The sequence below is a fragment of the Gossypium arboreum genome, chromosome 8, assembly GCF_025698485.1.
Source record: "Gossypium arboreum isolate Shixiya-1 chromosome 8, ASM2569848v2, whole genome shotgun sequence".
Taxonomy (NCBI): Eukaryota; Viridiplantae; Streptophyta; class Magnoliopsida; order Malvales; family Malvaceae; genus Gossypium; species Gossypium arboreum.
Genome location: NC_069077.1, coordinates 87,133,900 through 87,151,320, shown reverse-complemented (window position 1 = coordinate 87,151,320; position 17,421 = coordinate 87,133,900). Strand labels below are relative to the sequence as shown.

Below are 17,421 nucleotides of genomic sequence, written 5' to 3'. Positions count from 1 at the left end.
TCAATTCTGAGCATTCTGTTTCTCAAAATTAGGGTGCAGGGGACACATGGCCAAAACACATGCCCATAGGACAGGCCGTGTGTCACACATGGCCTAGACACACGCCCGTGTGTTTATCCATATAGAAAAAATAAAGGCTATTTACCAAGCCATTTGCCACCCTTATTCACACATACACATACACCAATTCAATGGTACAAAACATAATATACTTAGGCAACCAAAACACCCACAATTATGACAAACACATGCTAATACAATAGCAACATCTATCATACTCACAACATTGATTATGCCCTAAATCAATCATGCAAATTTCACATTTATTAAGCCTCAATTTACTACTTTCAAGAGACCTAATTGTGCACAAATTTATCATCTCATCAATATATCACATTCCCAAACATTTCACATTCATACTATGAATCACATTCCATCATTCACCAAGCATACCATGACCATATAACCAAAGACATTGGCACATATATGAATATACTTAGGCTTACAACCATGTTAGCCAAAATAAGCCAATTTACACGGCCAAATATCAAATCAGGCCTTTGACAATTACAAGCCAATGCATTGGCTAAAATCATAATGACACATATAACAAAATGACTAAGTCCCTATACATGCCATACTTTCAAATTACTAAAATCATCAATACCCAAAAATAAGAGTTTGATAGTGTGATTCGAATCTCCGACGATCTCTGATCCGAGTTAGCTTGGCGACACTATAAAACATGGAAAAATAAACGGAGTAAGCTATATAGCTTAGTAAGCTCGTATGCAAGAAATAAGCAACCTTACCATGCACATAACATCTAAATATTATAACATAATTAAGTGTAAATTTACCATAGTCTCATGATCATAACTCATTCTACCACAAACTTACCTCATATTCATCGTTTCAAACATTTAATAAACATGAGCTTTATGTACATACATGAACCATCTAGAAATGAATTTACACATATTCTCATCTTTGACATACCCGTGAACCACTCGGAACAATAATGTAGGATACTGGGGATTTTTGCACACTAAGTGCCGCATACATAGCCAATGCCACCTCAATCTCATATCACATAATCGTTCGCTCTCGAGCTATTGACTGGCCTGCTCACACAAGCTGTCAGTCAAGACGTAGCTACGCGGTGCTGCTCACACAAGTTGACAAATATCCGCAACATATGCTAGTATACTCAACCACAGGTAGGATGTGCAAAACCAGTACCCGGATCACATAATCACATAATCACATAACACATAATGACCCTAGTGCCATGTCACTTGTATCCTAATCTATTCCTAAGGTTCAACGGGACTTCTCACTTGCCAAAACGTCGTCGAACTCGTTCGTAGAATTATACTCATTCACATAATCAAACATACAAGTCATGTAATATTAAAGCATTTAAGTACAATTATTCTAAAGCTTATTTTTAACATACAAACTTACCTCGGTACAAAATGGCTAATAGTTCGATTTAGTCTACAACCTTGTTCTTTCCCAGGTCTAGGTCAGAACATCTTCTTTCTTGATCTATAATATCAAATTTAACTCATTCAATCATCACATTCAATTAATCCCAAAAACACCTTTTGGCAAAAATTATATTTTTGCCCCTAACTTTTCAACTTTTTTACATTTTAGTCCCTAGGCTCGTAAAATGATTTTCATTCAATTTCATCACACCCAAGCCTAGTCGAACCTATTCCTTACTCATAACAGCCTATATTTTTCATTTATTCACATTTTTACATACATTTTACAACTTTTACAAATAGGTCCCTATTTGACATTTTCATCAAAAATAACTTGGTAAATGTTGTTTATCTAACACCAAACATGCATTTGCTACCATTAAACATCAAAATACACAAATATTTAATATGGGTAAAATTTTAGACTTTGATTTTCTTTCTAATTAGTCCTTAGAATAGCTAAATCAAGTTACAACATTCACAAAAACAAAAAAATCATTAAAAATGGGACAAAGACGAACTTACAATCGAGCTTGAAAGTTGGCCAAACCCTAGCAATGTCTTCCTTTGTGATTTTCAGCCATGGGGGATGAAATTAGAAAAGATGACATCTTTTTATTTGTTAAATTTTTCTTTATTTACCAAATGACCAAAATGCCCTTAATGCCAAACTTTTAAATTTCACCTAACCATGTCCATTTTTGTCCAACTTAGAGTATAATGGTCTAATTACCATTTAATGACCTCCAATTTAAAATCTCATAGCAATTAGACACCTCTAGCTTTTAGAACACATATTTTGCACCTATTGCAATTTAGTCCTATTAGTCAAATTGGACACTCTATCGATAAAATTTCTTAACAAAATTTTCACACAATCATTCAACCATACTGTAGATCTTAAAGTAATACTAAAATTAACATTTTTACTTCATATTTGTGGTCCTGAAACCACTATTCCGATTTGACCCAAAAATGGGTTGTTACAAATGAGGGTACATTAGTTAGACACTTAGGTTGAACATTTTGGTATGATTTTGACATGTTTGAATATGTTTTGAATAGGTAAAAATGGTTGGGTTTGATACCTAAGAAATGGCATTTGAAATTACTTGTTTTTAGAGTGATTTTTGGTTGCATAAGACTTGGGACATGGTTTGCCACACAGCCGTGTGCAACAGACGACCTCCTCACACGGCCGTTGATTTTTAGGTACAGGTTTTTCCACGCGACATCAGGTTTTTACGCGACCTGGAGACACAACAGTGTAACCCTATTACGAGTTACACATGGTCAAGCACATAGCCTGACCACACGGCCGTGTGACCCCTATTTTCAGTTTTTCCCATATTTTTCTATTTTTTTTAGATTAGTCCCTGATTGTTTCTAAACTATTTTTAAGATCCCATAGGCTCGATTTAAGGCCATTTTTTATGACTGTTATGATTAATGACTGACTATTAACTTATGATGATTAAATTGAGCATTGAACTATTGTGATTTATAATTGAACTGGAATTTTGAGAATGTTGAAAATTAGTCCTAGTTAAATTCTAGATGATATTAGAGCAAACATAAACCTGTATATGATATGAGAAATAACGTATTTGTTAATCATAAATTGAATTGATTATGTTGTCTTTTTTTTTTTAAATTTGAGTAATAATTATGCATTTATGAAGTATTCCATGTTTATTAGTGTTAATTAAAGTGAATTAAATATGTTCTATTTCGGCTATGATTGTAGCATTCTATAACTTGGGTCCGATGATAAGACCGAGTTATAGGTGTTACAAAAACCTAATTAGTTAAATAAGGAATCAAAACTTTTAATCGACTTGGTATTGGGAGAGAAAGAAAGAGAGAGTAAAAAAGGGACCTTCTTCGAGAGTGTTTTGGTGAAGAAAAAAGAAGATTAAAAGCTTGAAGCTGGTAGAAACACTTGAAGCTTGAAATTGATAAAATGGTGAAAGCTTTGTACAAGGAAGAAAAAAAAAATTTAAGTGTTTGGTTGATGAGAAAATGAAAGAAAATCTGGTAAAAACTTTTTGATAAGAAGAAAATATAAGAAAATGGGTAAATTAAATATAGGTCTATGTGGCAAGTTATGATTGGCTGAATTTTTTTTCTAACTGGACACACAGTCGGGGTAAAATGGGTAACGATTGAATAGTTTAGGCATCAGTTTTGACCAAAAAAAATTTAGGTACCAATTTGGGAAAGTAGTATAATTTAGGTACCATTTTGTTGTTTAAGCCTTCAAAAAATACTGATATCCATCTTGCTTCCATTCCTAGTCAACACAATCACCAAGCTTAAGAACCAAACCCCTAGACCTTACCACTTTCTTTGACGAACAAGTAAGCTTTCTTAACTTGACAAAAATATCTTTTATTAAGGGTAGGACTACCTTTTTAACTAAAAAAGAGAATCCCCACAAAAAGTATCAATTGTAACATGGATGAAAGAAAAAATCCAATATATAACATATAGAAAAACTCTCTTCCCTAAGACGCCATCTATTTTTGGAAATCCTTAGGCCTTTGTTAACAAACACGATAGAAGGAGAGGAAAAATAGTATAAAGAAGAAAAAACCTTTCTTGTTCTATATTTTTATTAATAAGAACTTGTTCTAATTTATTATTAACTTTAGATAAAATATCTTTATATTCGTTGTTCAAATCTAATTCAGTTATTTCTCCTAAATTATTTATTTGTTGTTCTATTTTATTAACTTTATTATATAACTTATGAAAATAAAGCAAGAGTAGTAGAAAACTAGAAAAAATACTTAGGCAAAAACTCCCTTGGCAAGCGTTCAAAGGACGTCATACCACGAGTAGCGAAATCTCTAAGACAATGAGCTTTTCAATAAGAGTTTGATGGGCCTTGCCTCATAAAGGACTAAGTACAACCACATGGAGCCTAAGATCAAAGCATAAAAAAGTGTTCAACCAAATGATGCCACCATGAAAAAGAAAAAGGTCACTAATGAAATTTCAAGGTGATGCGCTCTAAACTATCGCGTAAACATCTGATACAAGCTGAAGCACCAATAATTTGAATGCGCTAGTGGATAGACCATGTCTCCTCCTCATTAAGACCAAAGTGGAAGGAAGAAGAGCTAGCAGCAACCATCCACAAAGAAGACCTTCGAACAATAACAAGCATCAACCCTCAACATAAGAAAGAAGCGAGCTAAAAGTCCTTGCCTAGATGCTACCACAGAAACCAATTGAGGAATTCACTAGCAAGAGATACAAAGGACAAAAATCCTACAGACATGCCTAGATGGATGAGCATCAAAGGAATTTATGGAAGATCAAAGAAGAAGCCACAAAACTTCATATATGACACTATAGGTGAAGACAAGAAAGCCCTTTAAGGCGATGTTTGAGGACGACAGTGTGGACAAAGATGGGGAGGGCCAACACTTAGAGCTCTCCCCAAGAAAAGATCTTCCCTTCTTTTAAATCTTTTTTTTAAGTTACACACTATGTATCTGTAACATCTTGATTTTGGGCCTAGTCAGAACAATAGTTTCAGGACCACAAATTCGATGAGAAAAATTTCATTTTTATTATATTTTTATGGTCTACAATTTCACAAAATGATTTTGTGAAAATTTCGTTCGAAAATTTTGACGTTTGGGCACTCAATTTGGTCAAAAGGATTAAATTGTAAAAAGTGCAAAAGTTGAGTTCTACATATTAGAAGTGTCTAATTGTTATGAGTTTTTAAATTAAAGGTCCATCAATGGTAATTAGACCATTTTGAAGTTTTTGGACAAAAATAGACATGGTATGATAGGTTTTTAAAAGTTTTTCATTAAGGGCATTTTAGTTAATTGGTAATTAAATTAATTAAAAAATGTCAAAATAAGCCAAATTTTCTCATCTTCTTCCTCATGGCCAAATGTCTCATGAAAAAAACCATGTCTAGGGTTTTCAAAATTTTCGAACTCATTTGTAAGTGATCCCGAGCCCAGTTTTTAATGTTCTTTACATTTTTGAAGTCCCAGTAACATGTTCTAGCTATTTCTACCATTTATTTGATCTAGAGTTTGTGTTTAAAAATTTACCCATGAATGATATGCATGTATTTTGATGTTTAATGTTAGAATATGAAGCTTGAAATTGTGTTAAACAACTTTTGCTAAGCGATTTTACGTGAAAACAAGTAAAATGACATAATCGGTAAAAATACCTAATGTTCATAAATACATGTTGGAGTGAGAATTTGATGTTACCATAGAAGGGAAAAATGATCATCATGTCATAAAACATAAGAAAATTGGATGAAGTTTAATTTCTGAGCCTTGGGGCAAAAGTGCAAATATGCAAAAATTTAGGGGTCAAAATGAAAATTGGTAAAAATATGATTTTTGGACCCTTATGAATAATTTAACTAATTAGTAGGCTAAATGTGATATTATAGATCAAGGAAATCGAGATTCGGGCTTAAATCAAAAAAATACAAGGTTATGGACTAAAATGGTAAATTGTTGTTTCTGGATTGAGGTAAGTTCGTGTGTTAATAATAATGCAATACCATGCATGAATTGTAATTCTCTATTGATATGGCATAAATTTTATGATTTAATACGTTTAGGAGAAGTTGATGGATGGTGTGTATGATATGGAAAAATGTAATGCTTGTTGTGTCATGTGAAATTGAATGGCAAATTATTGTTACATGAATTGAGTGTTAAATTACTATTATCTGGGTTGTATGAATTGCTACACGGTTGTACTTGGCGAGATTTCGATAAGAAAGTTCGGATAACTTAAAGTAAACTCCTAACATGCCTAATTGTATGATTTATAAGTGCATGATAAGTGCATTTATTGATGGCATGAAAGTACATGAAATGCATCTTTGAAAATGATTTGTCGAAAAATGTCTCGGTTGAGCTTAAAAAGGGAATTCGATGGATAAGCCATGATTTACAAGCGAATTGAGATCCTGCATGTGTTGCAGAAAGGATTTAGCCCAGACGGGTAATCCGTTGACCTCAATTATGAAAAGGATCTAGCCCGGACGGGTGTTCCTTTGGATGATCGAGCCTCCTGAATAATATATGTGCATTGGATTTAGTCCGGACGGGTAATCCAATTAGGGTCTGAATTTAGCTTGGACTGGCAATTCAGATCCGAACTCAGTAAGGGTGTTTGTCACAATAAGGGATTTAGCCTGGACTGGTAATCCCGACATCACCTTATGAGTTTACGATACGGAAGATTTAGCCTAGACTGATAATCCCGCCGTAAGATGTAAGGTTCGCAGGAGTGCATACATGAAATGATCATTCTTATGAATTGACGATAAATGGATAATCCATCAGAATTTCCTAGAAACTCAACAGGATTAATATGATGTACATCAATGAAATGATAAATGATGAGCTCTTCTAAGACAAATTTACATGGTGTATTGTCATGAGACTAATTTGATGATTGAGTGCATGTGATAGGGAATTATCCTATACTTGGAATGTATGAATAAGTGTGCCCATGAGAAATAATAACTTTTATATTGAGCTCCGTTGTGAAAAAATGAGTAAGGGATCCATGAAATGGTAAGTTCATGATAGTTGGAAATGATCTTATGATAGTGATCATTATATTGTACCAAAACAGATTTGGACAGCAGCATTGGTCCGACTTTTAAAATCCACTAAAAATAGTGGAAATTGAGTTAGAAGCTTAATAAAATATAAAATTAAATCTTAATAGTCTAGTTTCACATAAAGGAAACGGTGAAAGCAAAAGAATTTTGTATCATGAGATATTTGAATTCTTGTGAGACAGAGTCAGAGTGATTCCAGACTCCCCTGTCTCAACTTTTGGAAAATCACTAGAAATTGTAAAAAAATAATTATGAGTTAAAATTTATATTACTGAAATCCTTAATGAGTCTACTTTTAGGAAAATAGACGGGAACATTATCTGAGTCTCGTACTATGAGATAAATAAATATTAGTGAAGAAAGGTCGAAGCTGTCAAATAGCAAAATAGGAAAGAATTTGAATAATAAAATGTACTTATTGGCTAGACTAAAAATTCTGAAAATTTTATGATAAGAAGAGATATGAGTCTAGTTTCTGGAAAAATTAACGTATCTTAATTTGGAGTTCCGTAGCTCTGGATATAGATAATTTAATGACTGTGACTTGGGAAAATAGCTTAACTGGAATTTGAATAAATAGAAAAAAAATGAAAATAGCATGTTATCGCATTGCTTATTATTTTCATGCGAGCTTGCTAAGCGTAAAGCTCACTCCCTCATTTCTATTTCTTTTAGTTTTTTCAGGTTAGCTCGGGGTTGGAGATCGTCGGAGACAGCATCACATTATCGAGCCATTATCCGTGGAGTATTGATATGTGTATGTTAAATGTTTTCAAATGAGTGGCATGTATAGGGACTTAGTTTTTCTATGATGACTATGGTTGTGATTAGCCAAAGGTATTGGTTTATATTGATTTGTTATTTATAGCCATGAGATATGGCTTATAATGATTTTGGCTTGTAAGCCTATTTATCCATGATATGTGTTAATGTCTTGTGATGTGGTTATGTGATTGTGCTTGTTCACTATGTATGAGAAGTATATGGCATATATACATGTTGAATGTCATTGAAATCATGTATGTGTGTGTATGTAAAGATGACAAAAAGGCTTGGAAATTAGCCTAAGTCTTGACCACACGGGTAGAGACATGGTCGTGTGTCTCAGCCGTATGGAGGACACGGCCTCTGGCCACGGGTGTGTGCCTTGGCCGTGTGCCCTTAAACGGTTGCTGATGTCATAAACAGTGAGTTACACGGGCTGAGGACACGGGCATGTCCCAAGCCACACGGACGTGTGCGACCACACGGCCCAACCCACATAGGCGTGTGACTCTCCAAAGCTGGAAAATTGTTAAGTTGCCCAAAGACTTTCGAAAGTTCTCGGTTTAGTCTCGAACCACCCCGATGTATGTTATAGGCTTCGAAGGCCTGTATAAGGGACAATATGCATGTGTTTGAAAAGTTTAAATTTTGGGCGAAATTTGGTAACCCAGTTTTGTATGTTTGTGAATGTTTAAGTCCGGGAACGCCTCGAACCCTGTCCCGGAGTTGGATACAGGTGAGGGGTGTTACAGTATCTATTGTGACAAGATAGATTAGCAGTTGACAAAGTGAACCTGATCGTCGCAGAGCGAAAGTAGCAAACTTTTGAAGATAAGGTTCGAAGGAATTTTAAATTCAAAACTAAAGAACCAGTTAAACTAAAGAACCATAAGCAAAAAGTTGAAAACAAAAATCAAGTGGGCTTAATGGAAAGTCTGCTAAATTTTTTATGATTTTAAATCTATCTATTGGACTTAAAATTGGGTTTGAAGCTCAAACAATAAATCATAAATCAAACCCAACTTAATAAAGTAAAAGGGATGATCCGAAGCCCAACTAAAAGTAAATACTCAATTCTCTAATCCACATTGTTTGATTAGAATTAGGGGTGAGTATTCGATCGAGTCAAGTCGGATCGAGTCAAAAAATTTCGAATTAGTCGAGTTGACGAATCCTATTTTAGCAACCGAACTTAATTTGAATTTTTTTGAATCGAATCGAATCGAGTCAAAAAATTTCGAGTCAAGTCGAGTCGAGTTAACGAATTCTATTATTTGTACTCAATGTTACGCTTACATGAACAGATTATTTAACTAGTAAACGAAGTATAAAATTATTTAACAACATAAACAATATAATGATTTTGCCTTTTAACTTAATTAGTAAACATTTATTAAAATGACGTAGTTTTGCCTTTTCTTATTCGGATTTTCGGATAACTCGAATTGTGTAATTCACATCCGAGTTAAACTGAAAAACTTATTTTTTTTATTCGAGTTGATCCAAATAACTTGATTAACTCAAATAACTCGAACTATTTAATTCAAAATTTGAAAATTTTATCAAGTTCTTCAAATTGAATCGGATTTTGCTCACCCCTAATTAGAATAGTCGGATAAAATCGGGTATTCACGTTATACATTATTTTAGTTTTTAAAATTTACATGGTTGTAATTTAATAAATTTATCATCTAATATTTACATAAATATTGAAGATGAATTTATTCATTTTTAGAATTAAGGTCAAAATGATAAAATATATAAATATTAAAAGCTAAATTTATTATTATATCTCATATTTATTTTTTAAGAGAAATTAATTTACTCAATTTTAAAAATTGAAAGAGACAAAAACGATTTAATGATTAAGAAATAAGGCTGATCCAACCACTGATTACCTTTCGATTGATGATTTTACCAAAAGTATGCACAAGACAAATGAATTGCTTATTTGAATTAATGGGAAAACTTGAAAAAAGGTGGTTTTTAGTAAATTTAATGAAATATATATTCCCTTTAACCCCGCTAATTAGTTGGCGTAGGAAGAATTTTTAAAATAAATCCCATAGAGATTTAAGCTAAACTGAATCTCTTCTGTTTTACCAACTAAACCACATTTCCTCTTCCATGAAGCCTGAAACCCACTAATTCCACGTCCTTTTCTTCCTCTGCTACGCACCATGTCATCAGAGGTTTCATCTCTCAGTGAAAAGCTCTCCAACCATACCTCTTTTCTGGGTCTTCCATTATGGATCTTGATCCTTGCTTTCCTGTCTTCCTTCCTTCTTTTATCTTTCTCCATTGTCTCTTGTTATGTCGTATGCTATCGACGTACAAAATCCAGCAGAACCCCCTTTTGCCTACCCAACCCCATTGCTCCCACCAATTATCGAACCGCTTACTGCTCTTCCTCACTCAATAGGAGTCTCCTTCCGCTTAGCATTTCGGAGATAGAGATTAACACGTCCACCCAGCCTGAGCTTCAGGTGATGTTTCCCGACCAGTGGTCTACTCGCGCCAATTATCTAGCTGATATAGAGCACTTTCCTAACTTCTCCCATGGAGTTCCCGACACCTGGACGAGTAATCGCTTCAGTTTGAGGGATGTTGACGTTTTCACAAATGGTTTCGCCTATGATAATTTAATTGGAAATGGTTATTATGGTGTTGTCTACCGTGGGGTTCTTTTAGACGGTACAACAGTGGCAGTGAAGAGGCTACCCACTAACAGGTATCTATCATTATTTTTACTTCTTTCAATGAGTTCACTAGCTAAGCGAATTGATCATGTGACGATCAGTTGCCAAACGGAGGGGTTCGTAACAGAGGCCGAGGCAATCGGGCATGTCCGACACAAGAATCTAGTCAAGCTCCTAGGATACTGCATGGAACAAGGTTACAGGTATTTTTTTTTACTTTATGTGATCCGGAAATGGTGATGCCTCAAACTCCTGCCTGATTAGTTTTCTGCTTCATTAGGATGCTTGTATATGAATATGTTAATAACAGTAATCTCCATCAATGGCTTCATGGTCCTCTAGGACAAGAGAGTCCTCTTACCTGGACCGCTCGTATGAACATTATCCATGGGATAGCAAAAGGGTGAGTTCTTCAATCCTAATTTCTAATGATTTAGTTCATGTTACATTGATATGGTTGATGAGAATAGTGATTTACAGATTGGCTTACCTGCATGAAGATATTGAACCACATATTGTCCATCAAAACTTAAAGGCAAACAATATACTACTTGATCACCTATGGAATCCTAAGATCTCTGATGCTGCACTTTCTAGGCTGCTGGGTCCAGACCACACCCATGGAACCACTCCTTCATTGGTGAAGCTAGGGTCTGTTTATTGACTGTTCACTTGCAAGTATTTTGAGAAACATGATAATGGGTTAAAAACTTTTTTGTTGATTTGCATGGGGAGCCTATAGTTATGCTGCTGAAGAACACGGTTCCACCAGCCGCTGGGATAAGAAGAGTGATGTGTATAGCTTTGGAATACTTGTGATGGAGCTTGTATCAGGGAGGATGCCTGTTGATCATCATCATCAACCCCAAGTACCAATTCTTAATCTTTGAATGTTTGAGCATTATATTATACAGAGCTGCTTGTCACTAATTTCGATACTGAAATTTCATGTTGTAGATTTACTTGATTGACTGGTTAAAGTCCATGGTTGCAAACAAGAAAATTGCAGATGTAGTTGATCCTAAGATGCCAGAAATTCCTTCTGTAAAGGAACTCAAACGGATTACCTTGATCGCATTTCGATGCGTGGATCCGGATTTAGACCATAGGCCAAAAATGGGAGAAGTGATTCATATGCTTGAGCCACGTGACTTATTGCTAAATGATGTAAGAAAGAAGATATCACACTTTCTGTACCTATTGCTGTCTGGTCTTTTTGGGCTACCGATCAGTTCAGTTTTTGTTGTATGCAGGAACGGCGCATCAGACGAGAGGCTTCGCTAAGAAATCATGCAAAGGGTAGCCGGGTGGACGTCTGATGCTTCTCATGTGTAACACTTGTAATAATATACCACTGAAAATCTAGTACGAGGAACTCCAAAATCTCTTCACAGATTTTTCATACCATCATGTTTAACTTCCTCCCTATTACATTCCTTCTTTTGGGTTGAAGTTTCCTTCCCAAGGTTTTCCTTCTAATGAATCATGTAAAGAATCCAATTTAAGTCGTGGAGAGCTTAAAGAACATGCATCTCAATATGGGGTTTCAAGTTCAATACTAATTATAATAGAACATAAAAAAAATGTGAATTATTAGTATTATCAGAACTGGCCGATGCTGGCTTCTCAAGTAAATACAAATTTTACAACAATGCTAGTAATCAAATGTGTAAATACAATCTCCAATTCACGTATTTTTAAATGGAAAAATTTGGGTTCCAGTTTTAACGTACAAATATCCCATGCGTATACCTTAATTTTCACGCCAAGCAAAGCTTCTCAATGTCTTCAATGTTGTAGTGTTTCTTAGCTGGATGCAGCTTGATCTCATAAAGCTTTGGCCAGAGTTTTCCGGTAACTAGAAAATGAACAGAAAATTGTCATGCAAAATGGACTAACCAAACATATAAGCTGCTGCATAAAACATCGGCCAATTCTGGTTTACAACTTACCAAAAATGCGATTATTGTCGCTATCCCAAGCGATGCCATTTAAAACATCAATACCCTAAACCATAGTGAGATTCATGAGTTAGGCTGCTAAGCAGTAAACATTGATGAATCAATGTACCATTAAGTGATGAAGACTGGAATAAGTAAAAGGTGTAGCATAAAGAGTATCTACCATCTTTAAAGAAATCGTATAGAGCTTTCATTGTACCACAAGCGACAGGCAGTGTTAAAAAAGAAAAAGGAAATTCAGAATTAGGTGCTTACGTTATATCCGGCCGCTAATAGTCCTTCTCTGTAAAACAATCAAACAGTACGATGGATTTAATTAGTAATTATTAGATTAGAGAGAACACTAAGCCAAATAATAATATATATATACCTTAAACTTGGAAGAAGAATCCATCCAAGTATTGTACCATTATTAGGTGAGATTCTTATAATGCAGTCAGTCTACACAGAAAGCAAGCAGACTTCAGGAAGCAATTTAAGTAAGCAGCTAATCTTTTCTTTCCCAGATATATAACTCATAACGCAGAAGATTGAGCAGTGACAGGGGCAATAGTGTCAAATAAAAGTTAATATATTGAGAAAATGAGACAGATAAAACAAAGGTGAATTTACTTGGCAAGTCCCCCTATTATAGGGACCGGATCGAATTAGTCTCTCTACTATTAAATTTATCAATTTAGTCCTTGTGCTATCAAAAAGAATCAAATAAGGCTAAATTTCAACAGAGTTAACATTATTTATTGTTTAAAAGAATTAATATTTTTGAAGTTTTTTATGGTTCTGCAAAATGGAATCTTTTGTTTGGAGTTGAACTACAAAATAAAAAGTTAATTTTCATGCCATTTTTTAAACAACAAATGTTAACTTTGTTACAATTTGACCTTATTTGATTCTATTTAACAGTACAAAGATTAAATTGATCCATTTAATAGTAGAAATATTAATTTGATCAAGTCATAGAGGGACTTGGCAAGTACTTTCACCATAAAACAAATTGATTCTCATGAAGGCCACTCAAGATAGACATAAATCGATTCGCATGTGAAAGGGAAAGGATTTTGAAGGGGCCATTAAGAAATAGTTTCTTCTAGGCATTCACAGAATGGTGTTTTCCAGGAAACTTTTGTTTAGAATGTCAAAAACCAAAAGCCAATTAATTATTTTCTGCTATACTGCTATCAGAGGACACAAGATTACGTGAATTTCACAAGGTGAACAACCTGTTATAAAGCCAGACTCCACTAAGTTCCAAACAATGAAACATAAAGTCCATCCTATATGAACCCCAAAAATAAAATAATAAAGATATCAAAGGCATACCTGCCAAACATTAGCCCATATTTCACCATTTATATATTCCAATTCATTCAGGTAGCGTACATTTTGACCATTAAACTTGATGACATTTTTTGTTGTGACTGCAACATATTGTAAAAGAGAGAACACAGTTATAAAAACACTAAACTATGAAGGTTACCGATATTTACTATTAGTAAACAAAACTTCTATCTGGAGTGAGAATATATATAATCAACAGTAAATGCATGTACAAGGAGAACCTTTTAATGTTTGAGGATCGATTTGATACAGTGTTGAAGTCCCATCACTTCCATATAAGATTTTGCCATCAGTTGCCAGTCCCCACCCATCTTCCATCTCATGTGTAAATTGCTCTAACTGCAGTGGGTATGACAAAATAATACCATTACAGACAAAGAACACTGGTATTACAAGCAAAGGATGCACTATATTCAAAAGAAACAAGTAAAATCTGTTTGGATAATGAGATGGTAAAGAAAGCAGTAAGCTGTTTCTAATGAGATGCAAACATAATGATGATTTTTGTCATATCATAAACAAGAAAGTTACTATTTTGGACATTGTTTCAAGTTACTATTCCGGATATGCATCATACAAGCAAGAACGAAAGGTAACTTATGAAGTCAGTGACCCAAATCAAATAATTGAACATGACAGGACACAAAAAAGTAACAAAAATACCACATTAATACACAAACATCTTTAATACAAATTATTAACCTATCAATATTTATAAAAATAAAAAGTACTTTAAACATAATTGTAACATAATACATCAACACGACACTAGTACATGAATTGCCAAATTCTTGTATTAAAAATTCATGACAGCATAATGTAATATCAGTAGAGCAAAAGGAATAATGGAAATTATTGCAACACTTGCCAACAGCCATGTGGTCTGTTAGTAGAGTGTTGGGCTCTAAGTTGACCAAGGATCAAACCTTGGCAACTTCAATTATACAAAAGAAATTATTGTAACACTCAACAATGCATGCTTAGATTCTCAACAAGTGTTTATTTAAATCATGATAATACAAATCAAACGAGCGAAACAAGGAGTATAATGATGAAGAGACTGGAAGCACAAACTTTCTGCAATTTTTTTCTGTCATATATGAAACCAATTTTCGTCAACCAAGTTACTTGGAACAGCCTACAAAAGAACATAAGAACTACTAATTAGTCTTAAAAGCACGCAAAAAGTTATACAATGCAAAATCCACAAATTTAGAAACCATATTAATAAATGTCATCCATTGTAAACCAAACGATAAACGTAGATGAAGAGCAAAAAAAATGTCAATTGAATGCATATAAATGCAGAGCAAGCTGCCAAGTATGAACAGAATTTCCACTAACTGGAAAATGATCTTTATGTACTTTAAACTTCAGAAATATTAAAACCAATTTGGAGGCAAAATAATTGGCTTAGCTAATAGGGAGCTTCAAAGGACCTGATGAAGTGAAAAGGGAAGATCACATAACATGAAGAAGAGGAAGAAAATGAAGAAAGGAGCTCAATGTTTTAGATGAACGCAAGAGCCGAAGTATACCAACTAAATTCCTTCTAACAGACCTTTCACCCAGAAGAGTTAAACCCTCTCCAAAATATGAATCAGCCATCTTGTGAAGAATCTCAACCTGGAAAAACATACATATATGTATATAAGATTGGAATTACAAAATATGGTTTGTTTCAGGTTACAACCAAGGACATATTCTCTGATTTGTCACTTTAATTCAATCAAACTGTTATTTTAAACTCATAATATAATATGGCATGTATATTACACCCTACTAGCAAGCTTTCAAGCAAATTTAACTCCATTTACGTTATATTTCTCAAGAAATCTTATTGTACACAATTTTTAACTTCCAAAAATACTAATATTCGTTCATCTGAAAATGGAAAATTATGAATAACCAAGTAAGAACAAGCTTGAATGAAAATCGAAAGACAGGGATCTGTACCTTTCCAGTCCGAATAGCTACTTTCCGAACCGATGACTGAAACAGTGAGAAGATTAGGTGGTTAAGTAAAGGTTTTCAGATCATTCAAATCCAACCCTAAACAAAAATTAGAGACACGAAGCAAAATAATGGAAACTAATTTTGGAACTGCAAACTGATGATTCAAACTTGAGGAATAATGAAACATATACATACATAAAGAGATAGCCAAAAAAAAACTAACTCACTTGCCGGTAAAGACCAGTTGACTCAAATAAAGTATCATTTCCAGCATAAAGAAGACCCTGAAAGCAATCAAACCATAAAATTTCAATGTTAAAATATGGTCAAAAGATAAATAAGGAAAAATAAGTCTGAAAATAAATCATAAAGTTTGATCGATCCTCCTTTGGGGACTTACCTGAGTGAAGGCAGTGGAGTCGTGAGGGAATTCATTGACTATTTCAAAGTCGTAAAACTGAAGGGAATAATGATCGGAGGATACCTTATTCCAAGTGGCTGAAGAAACTCCCAAAACAAGAATTACAGAAACAAGCAAAATAATGGATACTAAAATGAAGACTTTTCTGAGATACAGTTGCTTGAAAGTGGCCATAGAGGCGAAGGCTTGGAGCTTGATCTCTTGCCGTAATGCTTCCTTTCAAAGTCGGAATTTCGTAAAGAGTTGCAAAGGCGTCATCTACACTTAGATGTATAGTTTGGCGAACATGGTAAAAGGTGCATAATACGCAGTTGTTGGTTGACCAACAAATATCAAACAAATATTTGTGTAGACTTTCCTTCCATCTTTTTTAATCTTTACTTCAGATAAAAAAAAAATCTTTATTTGATCTTCCTAGCCAGTAATGGACAGCAATAGCATATGATGTTGTCCCAACAAATTGGAAGATTAAAAAAAAAAAAAAAGAAAAAAAAAGAGAAAGAGCTAGGGGTATATAACCGAACTTTTGAGAAAATTTATAAGCCACTCAGCTAAAAATTTACTCTTAAATTCTCAAATTGTATTAATGTAGTTATTTGACTAATATTTTTCGACTTTAGTAGTTAAAATATTGATGTGACTGTTAACAATCCTAACATGACATTTTATGTCAATGACAATTACTAACATAAGCGGTGCCACATTAATTCTTGGGTCAAGTAAAATAAAAATTTAAAAATAAAAAATTGAAAGTAATATTTTTACTAGAATGAATTCATGTCAAAACTTAAAATTTTTAAAATTAATTTTTTAAAAATATTTTTAAATTTTATAAATTTTAAAAACATTATTAAAATTTATAAAAATATTAAATAAATTTCAAAAATAAAAATCATTTAAAAGTTAAAGTTTAGAATGCATCTAGACATGTGGTTGTCTAGATTCAATGTAAATTTGACATACATTTTGTTAAGCTTCTTGTTTAGTATTTTAGTATCGACATCACGGATAATGGATGATGTGATTGGGTTTCCATTAATTTGATTATTTCGTTTGTTTGAAGCTTTGATCGATGCCTAATCACCAAATAATACGTGCATTCTATTGATACAATGTACAACAAAGGAAGAGGATAATGAGGAGTAAGGAAGAGATCACG

The 17,421-nt window shown here is 33.8% G+C and overlaps 2 protein-coding genes across 2 annotated transcripts; one reads left to right on the top strand and one right to left on the bottom strand.

Moving 5' to 3' along the window:
* The first annotated feature begins 9,925 nt into the window (after nucleotides 1-9,925).
* On the top strand, nucleotides 9,926-12,379 carry LOC108470773 (probable serine/threonine-protein kinase At1g01540). Its single transcript, XM_017772221.2, has 7 exons — nucleotides 9,926-10,618; nucleotides 10,688-10,789; nucleotides 10,867-10,989; nucleotides 11,067-11,237; nucleotides 11,329-11,455; nucleotides 11,544-11,753; nucleotides 11,840-12,379. The coding sequence occupies exons 1-7, from the start codon at nucleotides 10,068-10,070 to the stop codon at nucleotides 11,903-11,905; spliced, it is 1,350 nt and encodes a 449-aa protein (XP_017627710.1). The 5' UTR covers nucleotides 9,926-10,067; the 3' UTR covers nucleotides 11,906-12,379.
* LOC108470774 (glutaminyl-peptide cyclotransferase-like) lies at nucleotides 12,131-16,847 on the bottom strand. The gene is made up of 11 exons (XM_017772224.2): nucleotides 16,242-16,847; nucleotides 16,069-16,125; nucleotides 15,842-15,877; nucleotides 15,447-15,511; nucleotides 14,960-15,023; nucleotides 14,107-14,224; nucleotides 13,868-13,965; nucleotides 12,918-12,988; nucleotides 12,803-12,830; nucleotides 12,539-12,593; nucleotides 12,131-12,444 (listed from the first exon to the last, which is right to left on the bottom strand). Exons 1-11 carry the CDS (start codon nucleotides 16,434-16,436, stop codon nucleotides 12,347-12,349), a joined length of 885 nt encoding a protein of 294 aa, XP_017627713.1. The 5' UTR covers nucleotides 16,437-16,847; the 3' UTR covers nucleotides 12,131-12,346.
* Nucleotides 16,848-17,421: the final 574 nt, after the last annotated feature.

Excerpts from the sequence above, each read along its gene's own strand:
- LOC108470774 (XM_017772224.2), bottom strand. The coding sequence starts at position 16,436 with ATGGCCACTTTCAAGCAACTGTATCTCAGAAAAGTCTTCATTTTAGTA. Across the intron at positions 15,024-15,446 it reads TTAACTCTTCTGGGTGAAAG|GCTGTTCCAAGTAACTTGGT; the intron begins GTCTGTTAGAAG and ends GTTCTTTTGTAG. Across the intron at positions 12,831-12,917 it reads ATTCTTCTTCCAAGTTTAAG|AGAAGGACTATTAGCGGCCG; the intron begins GTATATATATAT and ends ATTGTTTTACAG.
- LOC108470773 (XM_017772221.2), top strand. The coding sequence starts at position 10,068 with ATGTCATCAGAGGTTTCATCTCTCAGTGAAAAGCTCTCCAACCATACC. Across the intron at positions 10,619-10,687 it reads AAGAGGCTACCCACTAACAG|TTGCCAAACGGAGGGGTTCG; the intron begins GTATCTATCATT and ends TGTGACGATCAG. Across the intron at positions 11,754-11,839 it reads GTGACTTATTGCTAAATGAT|GAACGGCGCATCAGACGAGA; the intron begins GTAAGAAAGAAG and ends TGTTGTATGCAG.